Source organism: Bidens hawaiensis, unplaced genomic scaffold (assembly GCF_021521415.1).
Source record: "Bidens hawaiensis isolate Kalapana, Puna unplaced genomic scaffold, B.hawaiensis_p1.1 tig00005851_1, whole genome shotgun sequence".
Taxonomy (NCBI): Eukaryota; Viridiplantae; Streptophyta; class Magnoliopsida; order Asterales; family Asteraceae; genus Bidens; species Bidens hawaiensis.
The window spans coordinates 370,500-397,962 of NW_027491385.1; the positions used below are offsets into that span (position 1 = coordinate 370,500).

Consider the following 27,463-nt stretch of genomic DNA (forward strand, 5'->3'; position numbering starts at 1 on the left):
ATGCCTGACGAGTAGTCACCCGACAAATACCTGCGGATATAGGTCAGGTATGAGACATAATTTTACAACCGGGTTTGAAACTGAGATTACGAGTGTCGGTCCCATTTACATTCGTAACTTTGAGCCCATACAATAATTTTAAGGGAAAATCCCAAAATAACCAATTTGACCAACCCCTTTCCAGCTTTGGTTATGCTTTTGAACTAATACCCAAAATAGCCATCAGGTTGCGTCGGGTCGGACGGAATCACATTAGCCATCGGAGTACCCGCCCCATTTACATTCATAACTTTGAGCCAATATAATAATTTAAATGGAATATCCTAAAAATAATCAATTCGACGAATCCTTTCCAACTTAAGCCATGCTTTTGAACTAAACGGCAATACCCAAAATAGCCATCAGGTTGCGTCGGATCTGACTGAAGCACACCAGCCTCCGACGAAACGCGATAACCTGTTCAAGCACGCCACGTGTCAGAATGTTTTGTCGGCTCTGATGGAAGAGATGTGGATCCAACGAAACATGGTACAATCCGATGAAACTAAAACATAAACCTGACATATCTGACAAAACTCTTAACCCATCGCCCCGACGAATTAGCGATGTGGGTCCGACGGTTTAGTTATTTTATAGCAACGGATTAAGATAAAGTGTTTTGGCCCGAACCCCACCGCCTACCGCCTCCTATCACGATTATACCACTGAACAATTAATTGAAAAAGAAAAAAAGAACCTTCGAGTTTCATAGAAAATGTGAGTGAGTTTCGTTGAGGATCCATCATTTCACTTGGTGACATCAATCACGTCACGTCCCTAAACCCACAAACCTTTAGCGAGGGATTATTGACGTGTTCTACCTTCACCGAGAAACCACCAACAGATACTTATGTACTGAGCATTCTTTCATTTGTAGTTAAATGAATGAAACTTGACGTGACATATGAATGAAACGGTAAGGTAATGTATCAATGCAAGATGCCATGAATGAAAGAACATATTGTTTTTTATTATTATGTATTCATGTTTGGTTGCCATTGCCTTTGGGACATTGGAAATTTGTCATCCAGATTTCATCTTTGATACATATTTTCATTTTACTTCTATTTTGTTATTTGAATTAATATAAACTATACATGATCACTTTTATATTATAACCATTATCATTTATACCATGCACATGCATTTTACCTGATTGACAATCTGACTTGCTGATTTTAAGGATGCAACCATATCTTTCCATTAAAATCTTGGGCAAATTTCCTATGTCATTGACTTTGGCTTGCTTATATATTTCTCTTATTAATGGTGGCAATCAAACCTCAACAATTACTTTAATTAAAACTTAATTCTGTCTCAAAAATTTGAAACAATAACTTTCAAATTTAGTGGCTCGTCTTATTCACACCGCCACACCGGTTACCAAATGATATTGTTATTGTCGAAATTTAATCTTGAAACGATTTGAAAGAGAAAGTTGAAAGAGTTAAGTGAACGTGTTTTAGTTTTGAATGTTTCTTAAAATGATCTCTTTAGTTTATTTGTATGAGTTTGAGTAGAATTAGTATGAGTGATTTAATATAAATAGATGGTTAGGACTATGTAAATCGTCCCAATAATTAAAAAATAAAGAGTCAATCTTGGTTTAGATTAAATATGTTCATGTTTCTGGGCCTGATTTCCAACGGTTATAACATGCCCATTTCATTCAAGGTGACGGGCGATAATCCCATTTTTTAACCGAAACTGCGGTGTCAAAAACCTAGGTTATCACAATTTTTAATCAAATAGAGTGATGACATCAATCACTTCTATCAAACAATTTGTTGCTAGATTATACAAAATGCTAACTGAGTTACAACGAAGATTCTTCACACGACAGTTAAGCTTTCGCTCTTGTGGTTCATCTAACGAGCGGAAGAAGCAAGTATTCAACATAAAAGAGCTGCAAAACAAAAGGTTAAAGAAAAATTTAGGGTTTTTATTAGCATTTGGCCATTTCAACCAGAAAGTTATAACTAAAACAATAGTAACCACAATGACCTCATTTACCTTCCAAAGAAATAAGTACATTGATGATACGGACGTCATGTTCTTCAAATCCACTGATTTCGCTCGTACCCAAAGTGTCGAAACAGTCGCAAAATGTCCTAATACCTATTGTTAATCCAAGGGTTAAATACATAGATCAGTAACTTGTTTTAGTCAATTTCTGTCGCTAATTTTGTCTTGGAAATAAAGTAACAACTTAGTTTAAACGGTCGCAACGTAGTGACCACAACAGATTCAGTCGTAAAACAGTCACAAATTTCAATCTTTTAAATTCGATCACAAAATTTCAAAAATTTATATTTCTAAATAGCATAGTAAATCCGTCACCAACCACAAAAAAGCGTTGCTATCCAGTCACAAAACTGTCGTAAATCTGTCGCAAAAGAAGATTCAGCCACAGCTTCCTCCCACTATATATTTAGTTACGAATAAAGCCTATTTGCGATCGAGCTATTGCAAATACCAACTATTTTTCTGGCAGTATACAATCAATATTACTTTGTTCTCGCACTAATTCAATCGATTGACCTCTAGTGAAACTATGAGATCTATTTAGCAACACTATTTTTGAAATTATTACCGTCATGTATTTACTCAGTGTTGAGGATGAGGTTGCGCCAACGAGAATAGAGACACCATAAGCCATTCCAAGAAGCCAAATGCAACTCCAAAACATCTACAAACGATCACTCGATTCAACTAATTTGATTTAGGGTTTAAGGTTTAGAGTTTAAGGTCAGATAAAAGATATAGTTTACAACGTACTCGTTCTGGACCGATTTGAGAAGCAAGTGATTTTATTCCATGCATCTCATCTCCTTTTATGTCAGGAATGTCCTATCGAATCCAAGCAAAAAAAATCTTACTCCTTCGAAATACATTTTTTTAAAAGATAAAATTCTTTTACTTTCGAGGACTTGGAACACATGACCTTTGGGTGTTTAATCACTCACCTTAAACAATATCAGAACAACTGAGAATACCATAAGCATGGCAATTGAAAAAAAGTGACGCCTTGATAGAACAACTCCTCCACGAATAGCGTTCTATACATGCATATTAAAATACAATTAAGTAGTGTTTAATTATATAATTTATGACCTTAAATTGTGGCCTAATGTATGTACCTTTGCATGTACGTAATATCCAAATGGTATGGCTAGTGCCCGCGAGTTTATCATGTACAAAACCGCGGTGTAAGGAAACCTCTTCCATCGTAAAAGTGGTAACTGAAAAATTGATAAAAGAATAATAAAACGTCAATAACTATCTTAACATTTAAACAAGAGATAAAAAAGGACACCAACAAATAAACTTAAAATAAATGATAAATCAAATAATAATAACTATGAATTACCACATTTGCGGAGTACGCTGTTCCAACCAAAAACCAATCAAAGAGACCACAAAATAGCGGTCTGGAACCGGATATCAACACGATCGACAAACTCTACATACATAAGAAGATACATTAGTGGCGGAAGCGTGACATTTGTGACGGTATTTCATTTTGTGATGAGATTTTGTATATCAAAAGCTAAGTTTAGTTGGTTACCATGATGGCTGATAATGCAGTCACAATGATGGCGGTTTTCATAGCTAACTCTCCGGAAGCCAATGGAAGATAAGGCTTGTTAATCTGATCGAACAATATCACAATATTATCATAACATGTGCTGATGTGCGACGAAGAGCATATGCACAATTATAATTACGACGTATGTGTATACCTTGTCGATTTCTATGTCGCATATCTGATTGAAACCACAAACATATATCTGCATAAAAACGCCTCCAACTATAGCCTGGAAAACAGTATTTCATAATACTAGTCATTATTGCGTCACTAGTTTGTTGGAAGATGGTTATGTTATAGCTACACCACCTCATTTGATTTCGCTTCCCAAAACACTTAGAGGGTAGTTTAGACAGAAAAAAAAAAGTTAAGTTTTGAATTTTTGGGTGAGAACGATCATTTGAACAATATTTGTACGACCGTTTGGACCATATTTTAGATTTTTTTTTCTTGGTGGGGGTGGGGGGGGGTTGACCAACTTTAAAGATTGCTGCTCAAACGGTCGTCTGGCTAATATATTCGGACTACAGCCGTTCTGACCATAGATGTTCAGACTGTGAAATATTTTTTCAATGTAACGGTCGTCCGACCTCTATACAGACGACCTTTTGAAACAATGTAAATATTACGGTGTGTGTATAGATGACCCGTTGGAAAAACCGTTTGTCTACGAAATCATGATAGTATTAAAGTTGCCGGTACTTCGTCGCTAATTATTGACTTTTGGTAATTAGTCTGTCGGAAATCCGTTACCATGTCCTAATTCGACAGACTACCGACGATTTCTGTCGGTAACCACCTTCACAGACGGATATTAGTCTTGTAGTGGAAGTTGATTGATCACCATATAATTACCTGAAATACTTTGATGTAGAACAACGGAGAGAGATCCGACAGCCTTTCGACAGCCAGAAGAGATGTCGAAATCACACTAAGAACCTACGACATCAACTTAATATAAGAATCAGTTTAGGTACTCGATCGTAAGTGAACCATTTTTATTTCATTATAATGTAACTAAGAATTTATAAATTATAATCTAACCGTTGCTATTGCTGCGTAAGGCCTTGAAAACCTGAACAAAACATCCATTGCATTGAGTGCATTTTCTACCAAATTAGTAACTGATTCTCTAGTCCTATCAATAGGATACTTATTCGATACACATGCCGCAGTCACCATGTTCTTCACACTATGTGATCGACAAAGCACAACGTGTCGGTTAACATTTTGCATTAGACAGTTGTGGCGCTTTCCTTCAAATTTCACAGTGGTGTAACTTTTCTTCTCGTTACATGTTGCAAAGGAATATCTTGTTCCTAGTGAAAATAAACATACGGAAATAAGCTGCGCTGCTAGTCTTTTAATTAATTATTTGCAAACAATTCATTGCGAATAAAGAAAATTAAAGGGGGCTAATTTCAAGCTAGAAGATTACCTGAAGCTATCAGGAGTTTACGCGACGAATTCAAACTGGTCGTCGCAAGAGATTTAATGGCTTGAGTTGCCATAAGTGTTTTTGCTTGAATAAATGCTTTAGATGGGTGTTACCGTACAGCGATCGAGACGGCCTTTTATCATTGTTTTGTGCTTCTAGGTTGCTTGGGTTACCATCTAACACTTCTTTTCTTATAAAATAAGTAACAAAATTAATGTTATTTTTATGGTATTGGTCTTCTTTTCTTAAAATAAGCAATATTGGTTTTTATTTTCTTAAAAATGACTCATCAAAAATGTAAATGCCAAAGAGTAGTTATGTCTATGCAAGAAAAGCTAGAAGGATTTGATTTAGTTATTTACTTCCTTTTTTTTATTTTAATATTTTAACACAATGTAATATATATACATTATTATCAACACATGTAAGCTAAACAATAAAAAAATTAATTTACCTACGAGTGTACTATGTGTAAAACGTTGTTTCGCATGTTACATTTGTAGCAATCAAAATGTTACACGTAATATAACTCATAGATAAATTAAATTTTTTTTATATGATGATCATAACATATATTACATTATGTTAAAAATAAATAAATAAATAATTGATTGTTACACTAGCTCTTCAAAAGTTTGATAAACTCAACTCAATGAAATTTCATTGGTTTGCGTCCCATTTGATTATCTTCGGCAGAAGTTTACAAAAGGAAGGCAGCGTTGTAGCCGGAGCGAAACCTAATTCCTTAGTGACCCAATTGATTAAAAGTTTGAGGATTGAGCTTAAATGATTAAAATGATCAAACCATAGAAGAAAAAGAAAAACTTAAAACTCTAATATTGAAATGTACGTGTCATTGATTTGACTCACCTATATTATGATATTCAATTGAGTATGCAGTTTAAAAAATATACTTGAAATGTAAGTATACTATTAAACTCATATAATACTTAGTAACACAAAGTTAAAATAAAATATTGATATGATAATTAAAGTTCCCATACAATTGTTATTGAGAAAAGAAAACGTAGGCTTGTTTTGACCTTTTAACATTTAAATTGTTTATTAATTATTAAACATAGAGAAATATTTTCTGTTGTTTATGTTCTTTACATTTGAAAGTATATATATATATATATATATATATTGCAGAAAGACCTAGGAAGATACCTATACTGATAATTTTGTTTATTATTATCATCCCAAACTTGATCATCTTCACGTGTATTTTAGATTTGGTTCATGTACGTTCCTGCTTCCTTGGAACAAGCTATGCAATAAATATTATTAATTAATATTAATATTAATATAACTATGTATTTATAATTACTAAGTTGAAAACTCAGTCCACATATGATATATATGTATATATACATGAATGTACGTAAATGAAGTTTCGTAGATCATCATTTGATTATATACGTATTCTTTAATAATCACTTATTACTTTGTCAGCTTGATTTCTGCACAATTTATCGTTTTACCTTTTTGTTTAAAAGAAAATTCTTCATGACAACTGTAGGTTTGATCTTTTCTGCTGCAAGTAAGTCGACACAAGCATACATACTGCATACGTACGTTACTATTATATATTTTTAATCTAGTTTTCAAACACAATCACATGACTTTGCGTACATACCATACAAAATAGGGTGAATTTTCACTTCGGATGGCACGAATTTTATCCGTAGGTGAAGATAGGCGTCGTTGGTGAAGGTTTGTGAGAGATAGGATGTGGGTAAAGACTTCACTGACGAATGAACAGCCGCTACTACTAATGCATCACCATAGACCGACGTAATCTGTACCGACAAACACCAAAGAATATTTTCACGCAAGGATACTTCACGACTGGATCGACAAAATACTGACCCACTTTCGCTCCTAGGTTTAAAAAAGGCATGTAAGGTGTTAATAAATTATAAGGCTTTGGGGTATACCTTAACGTCCAGGCCTTTAAAGTTTGACAAATGTTACACACTCCCTTCATGGGTTAAGAGCGTTAAAGACAAGATGGGTTAAAATGTTAAAAGCTTTAACGCTCACATATTAAAAATGAGATGAAGCAAGTGAGGTTAAAAATGAGTAAACTTGTTGATTTTACAGGGTTTTTTTGGTTTCATCCGAATGACGCAAATTCAAACTTTAATTTATTCATATGACAAATTGACAAGTTAATATAATAAATTAATAATTGTAAGTGAACAACATTAATATATTCCATCTAATTGTAATTAACTCTAACTAATATATTCTATCTATTACTTTCCAACGAAAAAGATTAATTATATGCTTGGAAACAAAAACAAACTAGTTTATACCCGTCCGGTGGATGGGCATTTTAATGTCATAATAACATAATATTTTTTTTCTTTGTATTCTACAGAGAGCATTATTATTTGTTTAAAAAGAGCCAGAATGTGTAAATACATGATAATATTAAAATATCTAGAATAGTTTAAAAAAAAATAAATAAAAACTTGATCATAGTTTTAAACCAGTTTAAAAACAAACAAAATATGTTAAAGAGTGCTTCATCAAATAACTAAGGTTAATAGGCTATGTAATTGCTGTTTATGGTTCAAGTTACTTTTAAATAATAATGTTGGGAAGTTGGTAAAAGACATACTGGACTTTAAAGGTGATCAAATGATTTCATGAATCAAGCATCAATTGAAATTTGTTTAGGTGTTTTCTTAAACCAAAAATAAAGTTAATGTATGTCATTTAATTCTCATATTAACAAAAAAAAAATGTCACACAATAAGCTAGAATTCAACTCCTCTTTTTAGAACACAAATGGGTTGCTGTAAAACAATTTCGATAACACAAATGGGTTCCTGTTCCCAAATCTAAAAAAGTAGCAGAAGATCATTACGTGCCTGCATAATTTTACATAAAAGATTTCAAACAAAAAACTTAAATTTCTCAACAAAATTGTCAAACACCAATAGAAACTGATAACATTTCTAGTAGAGATTGTATGCATTGAAAATCTACTTTGGGATGATTTTCAACTCGCTCACCTTTCAGCTAATTGCACAGCCAAAATTACAAGATGGGTCAAAATTTCCACACCACAAATAACCATGAAGAAAAGAAAATCAACTACAATACTTGAATTTCAAAAGCCCAATAAAGCGATTACTGCCACATGAACTGCATTAAGGTATATCATCTTTTAACGGTCGATCACGTAACATGGGTCACAATGGTTTAGAAGTCACAGGTCTAGATTATCTGCAACAATAACAAAACAAAGATTAGCCCACATGGATATATCATATTTTCTTAACTAAAAAGTTTGCTTTTCATTTCAAGATTGTTTTATAAAAAGTAAAATTAGTAGACAACACAAAGATTGTCATGATTATTCATATCACCAAATAGATAATGGACTCTATTCCAAATCTAAAACACAATAGATTAAAACAGATGACGAAAATTGTTACAATTATGTTGAATTTTTGTAACATGTTTGCTGTAACGGTTCAGTAATTAAGAACTTGCAGAATATTCAATTTCGAGTTTATGGTTTTCGACACATCAACCCTTGTAACTTCTACCTCTCTGGAAGTCACCTCTCTATTTTATTGGATAGAGGTACGGTGTGCCTACATCCCACCCTCTCCAGACCCTACTTATAGCTTGTTATTGGCGGGATCCACTGGGTATGATTGATATCCAATTATCCAAAATTTCTTAAATGAGAATAGTGTTTACATCGAAATAGATGGCTGACGGGAAAAAAGTTAGTTGTATCGCTAGCCCTTCAATTCTTGAATAGCAAAAACTAAGCCGTTAAATAATTGCAGGTCATAATGTTACTATTCATGATCCGTTAGACTCGACACAGATGAAACCAAATGCATTTAAAGCGAGAAATGAATATAGCATGGTTATGTATCACGTATGAAGCTATATTTTAAAATTATATTGAAGAGCCCTTAATTACCACAAGAAACTGCAGTTGTCACCAATGGAGATTTTGTAAAAGATGAAGCCTGTAGAGCTGAATCAATGAGCATAGATTTCATTTCTTCTAAAAAAATAATTATTAAAATTAGGCCACGAGTAGTGCAAAAAGGCTGTTGTTATTTGTTGTGAAAAGTTGTATTGATGATGTATAGAAGAAAAAAATCAATATTGGCTGTCTTTCATGATCGACTTATCCATCCAAACTTGTTTGTTTGCCATTGATTTAAGGCTACAAATTACGTTTCAATCTTTTATAATATTTAGGTCTCTCTTTAAACGTTTGTAATACTTATCATGTCATACCCGCGTCGAATAACACTATTACAAGTGCGTGTTATTTACATTTATAGAAAGACAGCAATGCTCGTATTTAAAAAAATAATTTAACTACATAAGAAGTAATTTTTCGGTAATCTATTGGTGAATAGTGAGAGAATATAGTCAGTGATACCGTCATGTTAACAACCTTTGAATCGCCGTTGATGTGCTTAGGTAAATTCCATCGGTATACGTCAATAAAGGTATTACCACGATTTGTTTTCCATGGTTTATGAGTGATCTATTGTTGGTGAAATACGTTTTTTGTAGTGAAAAAAAATATTTTAAGCCTTAAGAAACTATGTTTGTTAAAGTTGCAACTTAAGTCCCTCAAGTGTTACTAATGTGAATATTTGACACCGAAACCCAGAATTTACAAATTTATCCCAATTTTCATATTTTTCAAAAACATTTAATTAGTGCAATTTTTCTACATTCATTCACAAATGATAGAATATTCGTGAAGCTTCGAGGATTAGCACCGGTCTTGATGCTGAATCAAATTGGCTTATATGGAGAAGACTGCTAACATCGATCGGTCTAATTCTTGCAAAAGAAAACACCGACTGGGCTCGCCAAAGAGAGTGAGAGTGAGTTTCTTCTCAGACTACCTTTTCGCATGACAATTAGTAGGGTTCACAAGAGGCTTTTTGCGAATGAGAGTGGTGAAGATGATGTCAACGATCGCCTCATAATGGTTGACATGCATCGGGTATTTATACCTATTAGATTGAGTTTGGTACCTTGTAGTCCCCTTACGGACCAGTCACTATCTAAGTTCGTTATGTTGTGAGCCCGTCCAAGAGTGATGGATCCTGTCATCGTATTTGAACAAATGGTGACTTATATTGGTGTCCCGGACATTACACCTTGCACATAACACTTGATCCGAGCCAACAATTGTGTACTATTGTTGTAGTTATACTTGTGGGTTACTTGTTTGTAGGTTCATCGTGTTCGTGACATGACTCTTGGTCCACCCATTTATGGTGTAACCTCTACAGTTCGTAAGAAAAAAAAACGTGACATGTAAGAACTATTGCAAATTAGTCAAAACTCAAAATGGATATATAGAAACGGGTGTTTCCGTCGCAAAATGATTTCAGTTTGAAAACATGGTTGCTCAACAAATTTTCGACCAAAAAAATTTGTGAAGGAAAACAGGTCGCAATCGGTCACAAAACATATAGTGCCTAATTTACGACTAAGAGAAAGAGAACCTGAAGTACACAAAGAATAAGAATAATAATGGTCAATAGTGGAATTGTGGAAAGACCCTGTATAATACTTCCTCCGTCCCTCTTTAAGTGTCATGATTTGAAAAACACAAAATTCAAGGTAGATTGAATGATTACTTTTTTTGCTTGCCAAATAACGATAATACCCTTGTAAATTGGGTCCATCAATACTGTTTATTAATACTAGTTGTGTGTGTTTAAGGGTAACTTGGATATTGACTAATAAATTTTGAAAGTAAGCATTTGTAATAAAACAAATAAAATAGAAATATGAACATTTTTATGGGACAGAGGGAGTATATGTTTAGAGTTAAAACAAGAAATAATGCAAGTAGCTTGAACAACAAGGCATTGTCTGAATAGAAGAGACTTCAGCATAGCCAAGAAAAGATTGCCGACAATGCTATTCATGCATGCACGCCATTACTAGCTCGATCGCTGCCGGCAATTCATCCTTGGCTCAGTTGAACTCTCCTCCATGATCTACATTCTTCCATAACTCCTTATATGTTGCTAATGTATTTGTGTGAAGTTAACCTAGAGTCTTGCTACATATATATAGTAAACTAAATGGGAAGATGAAACGCCCTGCTTGCGGTGCGCACATATAATGTATATATGTGTGAACCCTTGGGTGGGCAAAAGTAAAATTGCACTAATTTTGACGTTATTTTACTAATCACGTGAAAATAACGTTAAAAGTGACGGAAGGTTAATCAGGCATCATGTGGTGGCGTTGATAGCCGAAAGACAAGGGCACATGCACCAATCAGCCGGTGTCCCGATGATTGAGTGTTATGTGTCTTATGTCCAAGGCTTGATTCAAAACTACTATCGAGCCGGGGGTCTCACCGGAAGCAGCCTCTCTATCCCTATGGGATAGAGATAAGGCTGTCTACATCTTACCCTCCTCAGACCCTACCATAGCATTGCTATTGGTGGGATATACTGAGTACGATGATGATGATGATGATGATGATGATGATGATGAGATGAGATGAAATATGATTTAGGAATATATTCTTTTCAACACTATTATTTATTAGTGGCATATATAAAAGTCCATGACCTTTTATTGTAGGGATCAATCAAATGAATTAAGTTGTGCTGCATTTTATTTTTAAAACTAACCAAAACTGAACAAATTTGATAAATTTAATTGATTTTGTAGATAATATGCAAAGTAACTCTGCTACCACTAGAAATCCATTAGATTTTATATAATAGCGCGACGACAAGCAATATTTTCACACTTTAGAGTTTGTTTAGTTGCTGAAGGTGACCACAAAAGTGGTGAAAAATCTATAAGTCGTCTAAAGTATTTTCGGTGTGTTTCAGCATTCATTGTGTGAGTCTTGAAGTTAGATGACATGATAAGGATCTTGTGTGTGTTAAAAGTCAAGATACTAGTGTAACTTTGTTCACATTTGTTTTTGAGCGGTATTAGCTTAAGTGGTAGCAATATTTCTCTCAAAAGGGTTATAATACTTACTAGCCTTTTCTTACCCAAGTTTGATCCTAGAAGAGTGTGTTCTCCTTTTTTTAATGGCATACACTAGTTGGATTCAAATCTGGCCCCTAGAGGAAAGACTTTGTTCATAATAATAGAAGCAAAGCCCCCTGATTATCCAGATGAATCTGCGATGGCAAAGACTTTGTTCATATTAATAGGGTCTTTTGGGTATAATTAGTGTTGAATGATATAAGTTATACACTTAATATAAGTTAAATGATTATACTCTATTTTAATTGTGTGTTTTCAGTTTTCACAGGTTGCACTACTAGATAAGGGGCACTTATCGTACGAAAAATTCCTACGTGTTCGTTATTCCTACGTGTTTTCAACGAACGTTATTTCCTACACCTTTTCAACAACATTCTTATGAAAAAGAGAAACCCACCGTTTGTAATATAATCAAACAAGATAGCGACAAGAAGCACATGTGTTGGAATAGCGTCGCAATTTCTAACAAAAAAAAAGAGTTGCAAACTTTAATTTAGCAGATGCGTAAGAAATACATAGGAAAATGAAAATAAAAAAATAAATCAATTGATTATATGATTTATATCCGTTTCTTAGCAAAACGAGTATCACCGACGACTATTTACTGAGTAACAATGATGGATGAGCGACAAATCCCACTATAGAAATAAATAAACAAACAAACATCGTTATTTTAAGCACCAAAACATCAGTTCTATCTCGAACTCTCGTGCTTTCATCTTCGATAGTACCACTATTGTTTGAACTCTTACACTAGTTTAAGAGTTTATCCGGTTCGAGTTGGTGTGACAGTCATGAATATTTGGATAAACATGAAGGTTACAGAGAAAAACCATCCAACATTTAGCATGTGTTAGGCCTGATGTGCACCAATGGTCGTGTTATATCTTCAAAAGATAATATTAATATTCCTACGTGTGACCAAACGAATCTACTTGATGCCTCCAAATCTTCATATATATCCCAACAGTTAGAAGCTAGCCCATGCATGAATGTCCAAATCTCAAGTTCTAAAGGGCAAGAGAACGCATATATATAGTTTTGACTATTATAAAAATATGCTTATAAAGATGCAAAATCATTGAATATTGTTTGGTCAACAGGAAGAAGGTGGCCATTTGGGCATGTGGAATGGTTGACATTTTTCTGACTTGTTATCTATTATCTAACAGCTGTGAGCATCATATCGTTGAAGCAACAAAATAAAGAAAGAAAGAATATATATCTTAAATGGTTCTTATAAAGATAATACATTGATAGCCTATCAGTCTATCACTCAATCTGCTTTAATGACTCAGTTATGAATTAAATACTAAGACCATGTATAATAGTTTTAACGTGTTATAATAATTGTCACATTCACAAATTATATATAGAGAACAATTTAGTAATTTATATATATATATGTTTCCAATCAGTACTATGGCAATTTATTTTTATTTTTTTTAGTAGTTAAGAAATTTATGATGAATCATATATATAAAATACAATCCTCTCCTACATTTCAGATTAATCGCGAATCTGATGTATATCTATTTAGAAACTACTAAAACGGGTCAAGGGTTTGAGAAAGGGTCGGACCCTTGAAACCCTTTTACCCTTTAAGGTGAAATTTAAATACCATTTACCCGACCCATATTATATATTCGGGTCTAATTAAGGGTTTTACGAGTCGGATAAAAGGGTTTCAAGGGTCTGACCCTTATCTTGCTCACCCCTAGTGATTGGCGCTCCTATTTGGCGCCTGTGCAATGGTGTTGGCGTCGTTACTCGCTAATTTGGCATGGTGTGGCGCCCCCACCATCCTCTACTACACATATGTCTAAGGATGTCAACTTTAATTGATTTAGTTAAGAGTTTCTCGATAATGGTAACATAAGGTTTATAAGGATTATATGTGAAAGAAACTCATAGGACTGATTTTTTCTAGATCGGTTAACTCACAAACCCTATAACCTATTTTTAAATCTAGATCTTTACCCATCGTAGGACTAGAACCCCGATCACTTGAAGAATAACATATTTTTCACATACCTTAATACTGCTAGCTAGGCTACAAGCCCTTAGATAATAAAAAAAACGAATATATACTATTAACATAGAGAAAGTCAAGCAAAACTGGAATATCTAACTTAGTAGATTATTTGAACACGATATTAATCTACATTTGCAAGATAGACTAGCTACCTTCAATTATTATTTTTTATTAAGATAACAAGTATTATAATGTAAAATGGAATCACAAATCACACTATATATACAACAGATAAAAATGATCCACAGCACAAGAGAAAGGACCATTTGAGACCCTCCGTTGTGAATGTTTTGATAAGAAAATATGTTATCATAAATCACAGCGCGCGATACAAAAAACTGTCTCGCTGCGAATTTTGAAACGGTTTGAACCAAATATCAACGATTTTTGAACCAATGCGTGCATTATTTGTTCTTTCAATAGTTGCACCTATAAATCTATAATTATTAATAGAGTGAAATGTGGTTTTTTGTCCTTGTGGTTTGTCCATATCTGTGGTTTAGTCCATAGTTTCAAATCAACGATTTTCGTCCATATGGTTTCATTTCACTTGCAATTAAACCCGACCGTGCTAACTTCGTTAAGTCTGATCGTTTCAGCATGTCTCTCGCGTGAGGGGCAATTTTGTCCTTTTTCGTTCCCAAATACATCTCTGCCCCTCACGTGAAGGGGCTTGCGAATTAGGGTTGGGGTTTATTTGAGGAGAAAAATGACAAAACTGCCCCACACGTGAGGGGCATGCTGACATGTTTAACAACCAGACTTAACAGGGTTAGCAGGGTAATTACAAGTGAAATGAAACCGTATGGACGAAAACCGCAGATTTGAAACTACTTGACTAAAACCGCAGATTTGGACAAACCAGAAGGACGAAAACCACATATTACTCTTATTAATATCTAATGAAAAATAACCTGTTAAGATCTTTGCATCCCCTTCAACTCATTACAACCACATACGATACTAAGATTTGTCATGAAAAGAAAGCTCGAAGGTTTTGGAAGACTCTTGTGGCTTTGAAAGGTCATATGGTCGATAATTCATTTTCTTTTTTAATGGGTGTAGTTACCTACTTTATTCTTATGCTATTTACTTTAGGTCCTACTAGGGACGCTCCCTGTATGCCCTGTGTAGGGCTATACGGGGCGTATAGGCCCCCATATAACCCCCCGTATAAGCTTTATACGGAATGTATAGGGGGTGTGGGTTGCCCCTAGAACAACCCTTTATTTTCGGTCCCTTTAATTTATTAGTTGCTATCTTTTATATATGGAGTTTTAAGTGAATGCTTTTTTTAAGAAACAAATTAATTACATTTAAGAACCAACCGTGAACTATGGAATGTGTTGGCTCACTTGTTGTCTTACCCGAACAAGCAGCGTAACATGTGAGCTACGGGGTGTTGGGAGGCCCTAAACTAGTATATTTTATGGTTGATATCTTGTTAGTCAAATCATGTTAGCATTATAAATAGATGTTACCAACTTACGGTTTTATAAAAGAGATTGTATTAAAGTTTTTGAGTTGCATTTTCTTAATACATGTGAGCGTCATCCAAATTCACGTGTGTTTAATTATTGCTTGGGTTTGGAATTGAGAATTAAAGATTTAAAAGTTACATTAATCATCTAAAGTTGGACCTAATTTCGGTCCCGATCAACAAAGTCAAAACCGCAATGAGTTTGAAACTAGTTTTGAAGCGGAAAATGATTAATTTAGGGATGACAATCGGTTTCACTTCCATCTCTAGATCAATTCGGCTATAAAACGATTCCAAACTGATTTCAATAGAGGATCTGATATGGATGTCAAACCTATAGTTAGATTCAGTTTCAACCCAGATTTTGAAACGGTTCGGTTTTGGTTTATGACCAGTTCGGTTTCCATTCCGTTTTAAGAAAATGGTTTTTTCTTTAGCCCAATAAGGCCCACCAGAAAAGCAAAGCCAACGGCCCACTCCTTCACTCCACATATGCACTAGGAAACAAGTCATAGGTACTAAGGTATAAAGGTTAAACTTTGAGCAATTGAATCAAGAATACAAAATTTTATTAAGAAAATGACTAACGAGAAAAACTTAATAATAACGATACATTGAACCTAGGGTATATATAACCTCACGGTTCCAATCCTATACTAACTCAAATATAGAATTTGAATTCAAAACAAATAGGATTAAATAAAATAAGATAAACTTATCTTATAATAATAAACTAATTATTATATTAAAATTCTCCAACATACTAGGAGCCTTCAATATGATTTGGTGTTGGACACGTTTGACAATAAATACACAATTCTTAACTCCTAGGGTTTGTTTATTTAAATTTTAATAGACTTTAGTCAAGTTTTAGAAGTTCTATTTGACAAAAAATTATGAATTAGTTACTTTCTAGGGTTAAGGATATCCATACATGATAATTAAGGATTAAAAGATGCACATTAGGTGCTTGCTAATGTTGTAATTAAGATACAAGTTCATATAATCATATTGCTAATTGATTTGAAATCTAATAACTTTAATAGCCAAATACACAAATGTAAGAGACACAACTAACATGGTACACAACTCTGCCTCTAGCAAAAAAGATTAATTACTTATATCCTTTCTTGGACTTGATTAATGTTCTTAAAGCCAATTAATATGGCATTTTATATAAGAAGATATACACATTTATTCAATCACTATCTCTGATAACCCTCCCTCACCATTGAACCCAACTCCAAATTGTTTGTGTCGACAACATTCCCTTCGGTAGCTTTTGCAACACGCGCCTACATGCCGGCTCTCCAACCCATGATTCTCGCAACAGTGCCTTACCATTTCCCCGAGTTCCTCCAGTTATGACCTCTTTTACATGATGATCATGATTATGATTTAAATCAATGTGTGTTTCGTGACTCGAGTGGCTTTTCTTGTGGACCGACGTTTCATCATGACAGCAGTCGGTTTTCTTAACTACATTCTCACAACTACGAGTGCGTCTAGTCTGCGATTCAATATCTAAATCTTGGTCTAGTTCATCACTAGCATGACCACAGCAGCCATGGTTTTCATATCCTTGTATCTCATGCTTGACATTTACCACATGCACATGTTCATCATCATGTCCACAATGCTTCACTTCATGTTCATGTTCATGTTCATGTTCATGTTCATGTTCATGTTCATGTTCATGATCATGATCATCATGACCACAACAACCATGTTTATGTTCGGTTTCTTGTTCTCTGTGTTTAACCTCATGTGCCTTAGCATCATGCTCGCAACAACAGTGTTTATGTTCGGTTTCTTGTAGTATATGCTTAACCTCATGTACCTTATCAGTATGCCCACAACACCCTTTCTTCTTTTCACAACTCGTATCCTCGTGCTTAGACGAACATTTTCCATGCTTATGAGACGAATGGCGATGTTTATGACCATGTGAAGAGCCCAAACGTTTGGTTTTCGTGACGGTTGTAGTTCTTAACAACAACATGCTGTTAAGAATCACCACCAAACACGTCCCAACGTCTGCTAAAACCGCAGCCCAAACTAACGGATGACCCGCAATTGCCAATGCAATAATAGCAGCCTTGGTGATAATAGCCAGAAAAATATTTTCAAATATTTTTCTTCGTGTTTTCCTAGCGAGTCTCACTGCAATTGGTATTTTTCGTATATCATTCGACATTAAAATCACGTGCCCGGTTTCAGTTGCGAGTGCAGATCCCGATACCCCCATTGAGATCCCAATATCTGCAGTGGCTAAAGCGGGTGCGTCATTGATTCCGTCTCCAACCATTGCGGTTGGAGATAGTTTTTGAAAATCTTTAATGATTCGGGCTTTATCTTCGGGTAAAAGTTCTGCATGCATCATGTCTAATGCACCCTCTAACTGCAAAATTATAAATAAAAATGATAAAAACTTAAAATAAGCAAAAAAAAATGGCTTGAAGATTTATGGTTGACTTTTGAGTTTGACCTCTTTTTGGGCATGACTGGCTGCAGCTTGACAGTCTCCTGTAAGCATAGCTGTTTTAATGCCCATGGATTTGAGCCCTTTGACCGCTTCTTTTGCACCCGTTCGACATGCATCCGAGAGGTTAAAGATTCCAACTAGTGAAGAATCTAAAAATATGTATCCGGTTGACTTTCCTTCAATGTGTTCACTTGCATTATGCAAAACTACATCTACAAAACAAATACAGGTTAATAACTTACAAATGTATGCAAATAAAATGGATAGTTGAAACACATGAAAATGGGCTTTTGCTGAAATTTATGAAAGTTGAAAGCTTTTTATAAATGGTTATCTAAAACAGAAAGTTGACAAACTTTGTGAAGGCTTAATGCAATTAATCCTACATAAAACCACACTAAAAAACACAAATGACAGTCTTGAGTCTTTACCTGTTGAAATACAGCCTGCTCTAACAGCAATCTTTTGGTTGCCAACATAAATTTTTTTCCCTTCAATTTTACCGCAAATTCCTTCACCAGGAAAGTTTTCAAACCCTTCAACATATTGTGATTGCGCTTCAACAGACATAGACTGTGCATATTCTATAAGTGCTGCAGCCATAGGATGACCAGACATACTCTCTACACTTGACACCCTTCATATTCCCAACAAAAAACTTATAAGAAAACATTAAAATAACCAAAAGGTTAAGCATATGAACAAAAATACCAGTATAGCAATTTTTCTTGACTGATATCGTCTCTGAGTGAACGGAAGTTTGAGACTGAAAACTCTCCTCTAGTGATGGTCCCGGTTTTATCAAAAGCGAATATTTTAACGTTTGAAAGCGTTTCTAGATACTCTGCGCCTTTGATCAGAAGCCCGGTAGTTGCTGCTTTTGATAATGCACAAAATGTAGCAACCGGTGTTGACAGAATGAGTGCGCATGGGCATGAACTTACTAAAACTACCAAAGCTAGGTGATACCATTTGTCTAAATTGTGAAGCTTCATAGCAGCCGGTATTATAGCCAAACAGGCTGCTACCACAACTACAGCTGCAAATTCACATAAACAAAACTTTTGTTGGGTCGGTTTTTTGAGAACTATTCGGTTTCGGTTTTTTCAGTTCACAATGGAATTTGTTTGCTTTCGATTTTGCCATTTGGACTTGTAACCTTTTAGGTCGAACAAAATTGGCGCAAAATAATGAATTTTGGGCATGAAACTTTGGGCCCAAAATTTCTTTTTTTAATTAATGGTTAGTTGATTATTACACATTTCAGCATAAATTTTTTTCGCACCATTTGTTAATTTCGCTAAATTTACCTTAACATTCAATAATATTTGTAATGTATAACATTCAGTTTTTGCATGCAAAGTCTAACACGAACTGAAAATTTTGTTTTTAAAAAAGCATAAAACTAAACCGTCTTTTTGGGTTGGGTTGGGTTGGGTTTTCGGTACATGCAAAGCCAAAACCGAACCAAAAATTTTGGTTTAGAAAAAAAAAACATAAAGCTAAACTGTTGTTTTGGGTTGGGTTCGGTTTAAGTTATATGCAAATCCATAATCGAACCAGAAGTTTGGTTTTAAAAAAGCACATAAAACCAAACCGTCGTTTTGGGTTGGGTTGGGTTTGGTTATTTCAGTCAGGGGTCGGTTATTTTGGTTTCGGTATTCCATGCACACTCCTAGCAAGAATGACTGATTTATATATTGGGGTAGAAGAATTATGAATTGGATGTGCATTATTAAAGTATTTATTTTTTCAAAACGTGTTGTTCCGGACACGCAAACCGGCCCACGCCAGACTTATAAAGATGTATCCAAAGACCTCTTTTAATAGGTATTAGCCATGGATTAGAAGGTTTTACCTGGGGTATAATATTTGGCACATTCATCTATATATCTTTGAGTTTTACATTTATTATTTTGAGCTTGTTCAACAAGCTTTGCCATTCTTCCCACTACACAATCTTCAGCTACAACAGTAGTATTAATGCTAATATAACCTGAATAAATATAACAAGATCAAATCAAGGGTTAGCAAACTTTGACTTTTTAAAGTCAAAACAACCATTTTTAAATCAATAACCACAACAACTGTCTTATAAAATAATTAAAAAAGAATTCAGAAATATGATTTATGTTCCAAACTTTGATGTGGGCATCAATCATTTTTTGAAAATTAGTAAAATGGGATACCATTTTTTATCTTGAAAAGTTGAATGTTTGAATGTTTGGCCACAAAAGTCAACGCATACCATTTAAGTTTATTGTGCCAGCCCAAACAATAGAGTCTACTTGTTTCGATACCGGAAATGACTCTCCGGTTAGCGCTTTCTCGTCAACTTCACACGTCCCTTGCACAACGATTCCATCAATCGGGATAACATCGCCTGCCTTGACCGCAAGCTTTGTGTTGACCATGACTTCACTAGCGTTGACTTCTTCGCCATTGCTAGCCAATATTGCTTTCTGAGGGGCCATATTCATCAATGATGACATTACAGCAGTGGCCTATAAGTTAATATAAGATTAGTACTCTTGAAGTGGTTTGTATATTCAAAAACATTTTTTTAAAAACTAGTGAACCTTGTGTGATGCTCGCGATTCAAGCCATTCTGCTGTGGTGAATAAGAACACTATTGTTCCTGCTTCTCGGTAATCTTTTAGAAAAATCGATCCGGCAACTGCAAATATGGTTTGCAAACATCGGGTAAGACTATTAATAAAAATTGTGCGTTATGGTATTTGGTGATGCCTGCTCAATTACTGGTATCGAAATTAATATACGTTGTTATAATCGTTAGTATTTAGTAAACTGAATATTTTATATTTCAAGTCGGTTTTTAAGTGAGATTAAGATTAAATTTTGCCATTTTGGGTAGTAGACATCTTAACAATTAATTTTAATCATAATGAGTTCATGATGATATTGTGTGAGACATGATTTTATATCCTTCATCTTCACGTGACAGTAAAGATAATAAAGATGGTACAACAAATAATTTGTCAAACTAAAATAAAAATAGCATCACATCATGTTTTAATATTAAGAGTGGACACCACTAGTCTTTCCACCTTTAATTTCCTTTTCATTTTTCCTTATCTTTCATCTTTTATCTTTTCCCATAATAATAATAATATTTTTCTAAGTGTTATTATTAAAAAATTAAAAATTAAAAATAATCCTATGTACTTGGATGAAAAAACCGAAGTCCTTTAGATTTTAAAATGTATGTGTCTGACTTCAAAAACGAACTATAAAAACAAGTTATAAGGATTAAAATAAGTTCACTGTTCAAAAAAACAAAACAAGTTATAAGAGACTTGAAACGTATTTTTATAAAAGTAGCAAGAGTTATTTTATTTAAAAAAAATTAGGATAACTTTTTTGCACTTTTTGTAAAAGTAAAAGAGATTATTTAGGATAACCCTTTTAAGCCATAAACATTTCCTTTTTCTTTATAGTGAGAAGGCCTTCAAAAGAGGAAATAAAAGGTTGGTATGGCTAACAAGCAATGTTAAAAGTAATGCATGCATGATTGCATATGGCTTTATAATACAAAACAATGAAATTATAAAAATAAAAGAATCGGTTCAAACAGATAACATCGAACTGTAAAACTGTCTCACTGGTAAAAATCGACCAACTTAACCAGGCCGGTTTGTTTTATGCTTTTCCAAAATCATAGTTAGTATGTGAGTCTAAAAGTGTTTTAGAAAAACCTATTAAACTGGACCACAACACCCTTCTGACTTGTACATTGCATTTTGAGTTTTTTATTTAAGGGTTTGAAAAAGAAAAGATAAGAAAATTTTTCTTGTTTCATTCTTGAGTGTGTGTGTGTGTTTTTTTTTTTTTTTTTTTAAGAAAAAAGAAAGAGAATGAAAAGAAAAGTTAGGTTTTTTTTCCTTCAAAACTTTCCAGTCAAATATGGCCTGATTGTAAAGGAAAAGTTTATATATTACTAATTTACCATCTTTTTCTTCCTATCTAACTCAAGAATGAGAGCATAATTGTAAAGTTATAATTTTTTCCTATTTTTTCTTTCCTATTGAACTCAAGAATGTAGTTAACACTTTATTTTTTATTTTATTTTAACTCTAGAATGTCTTTCAAATATATAATTTATTTTCCTTTCTTCCCTTATTCAATCTAATTATTTCTTTTCCTTATATTTTAAACCCGAGAATGCAATGGTAATCTGGACTTATTGTGACTTGAAGAACCTTATTTTGTTCTTTACCTTCTGCCTCTTGTTTTAATCTTTTGTTGTAACATTCTAAATGATTAAAAAACTTATTTATTAATGTTAGAAAATATCGTACGTAAATCGTTTATTTGTTTTCTTTAGGGAAATTAAAGAAACTATTTATTCAAGTTTAATGTCGACTTATGTCGTCTCACCTAATAATGTTAAGAGGTTAAATTTCCATCTAGGAGACTTTAAGCGTACAAGGGTTAGAGCTTATGTTTTATACACGAATAAATATGCAGGCCTTGTTTAGACTTATTAGTTTAATCTGTCAATCTGAAACGATTAATAACAATAATAGTTCAAAATCTAAAGTTTACCTGCAATAAGCATTAGGGTGTTTACATCGAGCCTAAAATTGCACAACGAGGCATAAGATTTCAAAAAGATTGGATAAATGCCAACAACAACAGCTCCGAGTGCCAGCCATTTGAAGGGTGAAAAAACATAACTCAAAAACGATAACAAAAGCAATGCACCACAAGCCAATGCAAATGGGCTTGGCCATTTGTTTCTGTAGTTTGTATCTCCTTTCACTCGCACATTCGCTTCTAATCGAGCTTGGTTTAACGCCTTAACTGAAAAAATTTAAAAAGTTAAAAATAAAAAATCGCAGTTACTTTCAAGAAATGGATAATTATCAGGCCATATAATATAACCTGTAAAAATATATATTTTTTTTTAAAAGCTATGTCGTTACCAAATATGGAATACATATATAACTAAAATCTAATTGGAAATAATAGGTATGAAGTTAATTATGCTAATTATGTTATATCCAGATATTATTTAAATAATATACAACTCCTTGCTGGAGACAATTTTGGGCTTGTTGGTATGATATCTCTTTTGTCCTTAAAAAAAAAGATCAAAAGTAAAAGAAAATTCTTATACACAAATATCACAAGAAATAAATGTTTTAACTTGTGTTAAAAAATGACGTGCCTATTTCTTGTGCCAACTACCAATGCATTGTTTGCACGTCAATTGTGTAACCTTTAATGGTATTTCTTTGTTGTCTCTGAGTCTCAAATTCAAAATATTCGGGTGAACATTAAAATATATCATTCTACTTTTATATGTTGCATAAGCATATATAACACTACACATTATACGGTATATTACACGTTACCGGGTAAAAGTACTTTTTTTCTGGAACGACATTCATCCTGAGTATATTAGTTTTAAACAGAAAAATATAAAATATAACAATATGAGTTGTGCTATTAAAAGGTGTGATGAACAATTTTAATATTGCTGTGAAACACATACATACCTCAAAAGGTATATTCTTGCAAGAACAATATATTTTAAATAATCAAATCATAAGTTAGTTGATGACCATACTTTCAAAGTTTCTTCTAACCAAAAGAAATAGCGTAATTTATATGATTAATTATAAGAAACTTAGAGCATGACTAATTAATCATCACAAAATTATTCTACAAAATTTATAAGCATGAAGAGTATAATATAATGTTTAGTTGGTGTAAATGAACTATTAAATATGAGTAAAATAAAGGTATAAAAATAAAACTGATATGAACTTTTTTTTAAAAAAATTATTTTTATTTTTTTTAGTTTTTTGTTAATGTAAAACTATTTATTTAAACATAAATATTTAATTACTCCATATAATCATTGCATCATAAAGCAAGTCATTCAAACATGAAAATCACAATAATCATTTTACAACCCTAGATTTAGACACCCTTTATTATTAAAAAACAACATAAAATGATAACTCAAAGGTATACTAATGTGGACAAGTAACGTAACACTAGAAATTTGAAAAAGATAGATAACAAAGTTACTTTACCAATTTGAAGAGGCGAAACAAAGACAGGATCATGAACGACAATGACCGTTCTAGACGGAACAATGACAGAAACATCATGAACACCTTCAATTGGTCGTAAGATCTTCTCAATCAACGACACCTCTGACGAACAACACAATCCCAAAACATCAAAGTAGCTTTTCTCTAGCTTCTTTGATGAATTGTCCTTCATCTTTATAACTCTATATTGCAAGATAGCTTAATGTGTATAGAGAATATATATATATATAATATTGGTGATTGAATATTTGTAGAGGGAGAAAAGTGATGTTAATTATCACAAAATAATTTTCATGAAATCCACGTCAACCCATTTTCCATGTGTTGGGTCGAATCTTTTATGATAAAAATATGTTAGAAAAGATTTCCAAACATACTGTTTTGTCTCTAGGTTCCTTTGGAGAAGTGATATATTCATGATTTGTTATATATTACTCGTGAAAATGTTTATAAAAATTAAAAAAAAAACAAAAAAAGGAAGAATTAATGATTACCCTATATATAAAGTATTTGTGATCCTATACTTTTAGCGGTTTTATCATGTGTATCTTATGATTTGCCCATAGTTTTAGCTAAACTGGCATTGGAGTGAAACTGTGAAAGTGGAGATTAAGATACAAGTCTCAGGTCTCAAGTTCGAATCTGATTTCAATCGAGTTTTAATGAATGCCTAAGGCCAGCGAGTTTATAAATATTAAAAAAGAAATAAGAAAAGAACAATTAATGATTACCCCATATATAAACTAATGTAATCCTATACTTTTAGTGGTTTTATAATGTGTATCTTATGATGTGCCCATAGTTTTTGCTAAACTGGCATTGGAGTGAAACTGTGTAAGTGGAGATTGAGATGCAAGCCTTAGGTCTCAAGTTCGAATCTAATTCTAACCGGGTTTTAATGCATGCCTAAGGCCAGTGGGTTTTTTATGAAAATGAGATGGTGGGCTTGGACTTTCCAGCACTGTTTACTATGCGGACGTATGGGGTCATCTTTCGTTATTAAGTTACTCTGGATAATCGGGCTTTCTACGTTGGCAGTTAAAAAAATTGTATTTTGTGATGTATAAAAGCACAGAACACATTTTTTTCCCTTTCACGAGGTTTTGAATATAAAAGTATAAAGACTGACAAATAGATAATGATTATATATCAATATTACAGAAAGAGATATGGTAACGAAAAAATTGCGACAGCCAAAATCGGTCTTAAAATAAATCATATAAAAATAAATATTTATTGGTTGTACAAGTGAATAAAAACTAAGAATAAAGTATAAAATTAATATTTGCTTATCTTTATTTTTAATCTTTGTTTGCTACATGTGTAACTAGATTTTATCCCCCGTATTACAGGGGTTGTTTTACATTATTCGTTTTTAATATTTATATATGTATATTTGGATTTTAATTTTATTTATTGTAAAAAAGTTAATAATTAATATACTTGAGGTTTGATAATGAAATGGTTTCACAAATAAATGATATGTTATAATCCAGTTTAAAAGCTATCTAGGTTGGTGATACCCATTACTCGTTTATTTTCTTTATTATAAAATTGTTTCTTAATTATAAATAATATCTTTTTTTAAAATAAAATAGGATATTAATTTTTAGTATATTCCTATTTTATAGGATTTTCATATCAAATATTTGATGGGATTATTTTTTAATATAATGAGACGTTATAACCCGTTTAAGAGCTATCTGGGTTTGGTGAGACCTTTACCCGTGAATTCGGGTCAAATGCGTGAGAAGCCTTCATTTACAAATAAAGTAATCTGATGGCTTGAGAGAATGGTTGTTTTACATTTTTCGTTTTTTAATATTTATTTTTTGGATTTTAATTTTCTTTGTTGTAAGAAAGTTAATAATATACTTAGGGTTTGATGATGAAAGGGTTTCATAAATAAATGATATGTTATAACCCGTTTAAAAGCTATCTGAATTTGGTGACCCATGATCCACTTAATGATTCTGATATTAACTAAAGGAATATATTAAGGATTTTTTTAAGAAACCGAATTATTTCTAATAAGTTTTGTCTATATAAATGGTTTTGAATGAGTTAATATCGATACAAGATTGTATATAGGAGCATATGCTTTTAAATTGGATATTAAATTTTAGTATATCCCTATTTAGTAGGATTTTCATATCAAATAATTGGTAAGATTAATTTTTAATTTAATGAGATGTTATAACCCGTTTAAGAGCTATCTGGTTTTGGTAAGACCCATACCTATGAATTTGGGTTAAATCAATGAGAGGTATCCATTTAAAAATTAAGAAATCTGGTGGCTTCCATAAAAGGGGGGAGCGACCACATCGCGACACATAGGACTTTTGGGTTTTCGTTTATATATATTATAGATAGATAGATAGATACATTATACGCATAAAGTATATTAATCAAAAGGTTATTTTAGTTTTCAACTTTAGTGTTTGTTATTTTCATAAAACGTATGCTTTTGAAGATTACCAAAAACCTTTAAAAAGTATCTATTTCATTATAATTATGTGGAGGAAACAAGGCAATTACCTCCTTTATAATAGGGGTCATGAAAAGAGAAACTATAGACACGAATAGATATAATATTTGTCACGCTAGGGACCAATAAACAACCTCTAACAAACTAAAATAATAATAATAACAATAATAATATTAATAAATAAATAAAATTACTAAAAAGAAACTGCACACACTATCACACATTAAACTATCTAACATCGCCCGTCTACCGAAACAGGCGTACAACGTAAACCTTAGACCTAAAAGTGTCAACACGGGTAGATAAAAATCCTTTGGTCAAAAGTTTAGCAAGCTAAGAAGAAGTGCTAAAACTGGAAGAGAGGGGCCGCCACTTCACTCGTTGTTGTCATCCGAATTTCTTGACAATTTTTGGGCAAAGCCTCTAAGGTAGCCATGCAAATGTGCAACTTTGTTTGCGTCTGAAGCGTTTCTTCTTAGTGGAGATTGTATTATTAAACGTAACTACTAGTTATATGCTAGACGAACAAGCATACAACTCTCTGCTTGAGGAAAATGGATTCTGACCCTAAAGTTTCAACCATTACTGAAAAGTAATTTAGCTTTTGTGTCCATCATATTTTCAAAACAAGTGTTTCTTGTCTGGTCAATTATACTGCACTTTCCAGATGGGAAAACATAAAACAAAGGGAATTATGTTTACCAATACATATCGAATATTCCTATACTAGTCCATAAAATTTACCGATACATATAAAATAAATGAACATGCTAACCTTTACATAT

General features: G+C 33.0%; 1 protein-coding gene and 1 pseudogene across 2 annotated transcripts; both read right to left on the reverse strand.

The window, feature by feature from the left end:
- Nucleotides 1-1,903: 1,903 nt before the first annotated feature.
- On the reverse strand, nt 1,904-4,810 carry LOC143630898 (homogentisate phytyltransferase 1, chloroplastic-like). Its single transcript, XM_077099789.1, has 11 exons — nt 4,673-4,810; nt 4,484-4,567; nt 3,783-3,857; nt 3,608-3,691; nt 3,410-3,502; nt 3,180-3,281; nt 3,006-3,098; nt 2,818-2,889; nt 2,633-2,728; nt 2,053-2,157; nt 1,904-1,945 (listed from the first exon to the last, which is right to left on the reverse strand). The coding sequence occupies exons 1-11, from the start codon at nt 4,808-4,810 to the stop codon at nt 1,904-1,906; spliced, it is 984 nt and encodes a 327-aa protein (XP_076955904.1).
- Nucleotides 4,811-16,643: 11,833 nt separating this feature from the next.
- LOC143630943 (putative inactive cadmium/zinc-transporting ATPase HMA3) lies at nt 16,644-24,382 on the reverse strand (annotated as a pseudogene). Its single transcript, XR_013153264.1, has 9 exons — nt 24,170-24,382; nt 22,671-22,928; nt 20,684-20,781; nt 20,353-20,608; nt 19,963-20,100; nt 18,816-19,143; nt 18,536-18,741; nt 18,108-18,316; nt 16,644-18,020 (listed from the first exon to the last, which is right to left on the reverse strand). The product of XR_013153264.1 is annotated as a putative inactive cadmium/zinc-transporting ATPase HMA3 (transcript).
- Nucleotides 24,383-27,463: the final 3,081 nt, after the last annotated feature.

Excerpts from the sequence above, each read along its gene's own strand:
- LOC143630898 (XM_077099789.1), bottom strand. The coding sequence starts at position 4,810 with ATGGTGACTGCGGCATGTGTATCGAATAAGTATCCTATTGATAGGACT. Across the intron at positions 3,099-3,179 it reads GATATTACGTACATGCAAAG|AACGCTATTCGTGGAGGAGT; the intron begins GTACATACATTA and ends ATGCATGTATAG. Across the intron at positions 1,946-2,052 it reads TGTACTTATTTCTTTGGAAG|CTCTTTTATGTTGAATACTT; the intron begins GTAAATGAGGTC and ends TTTGTTTTGCAG.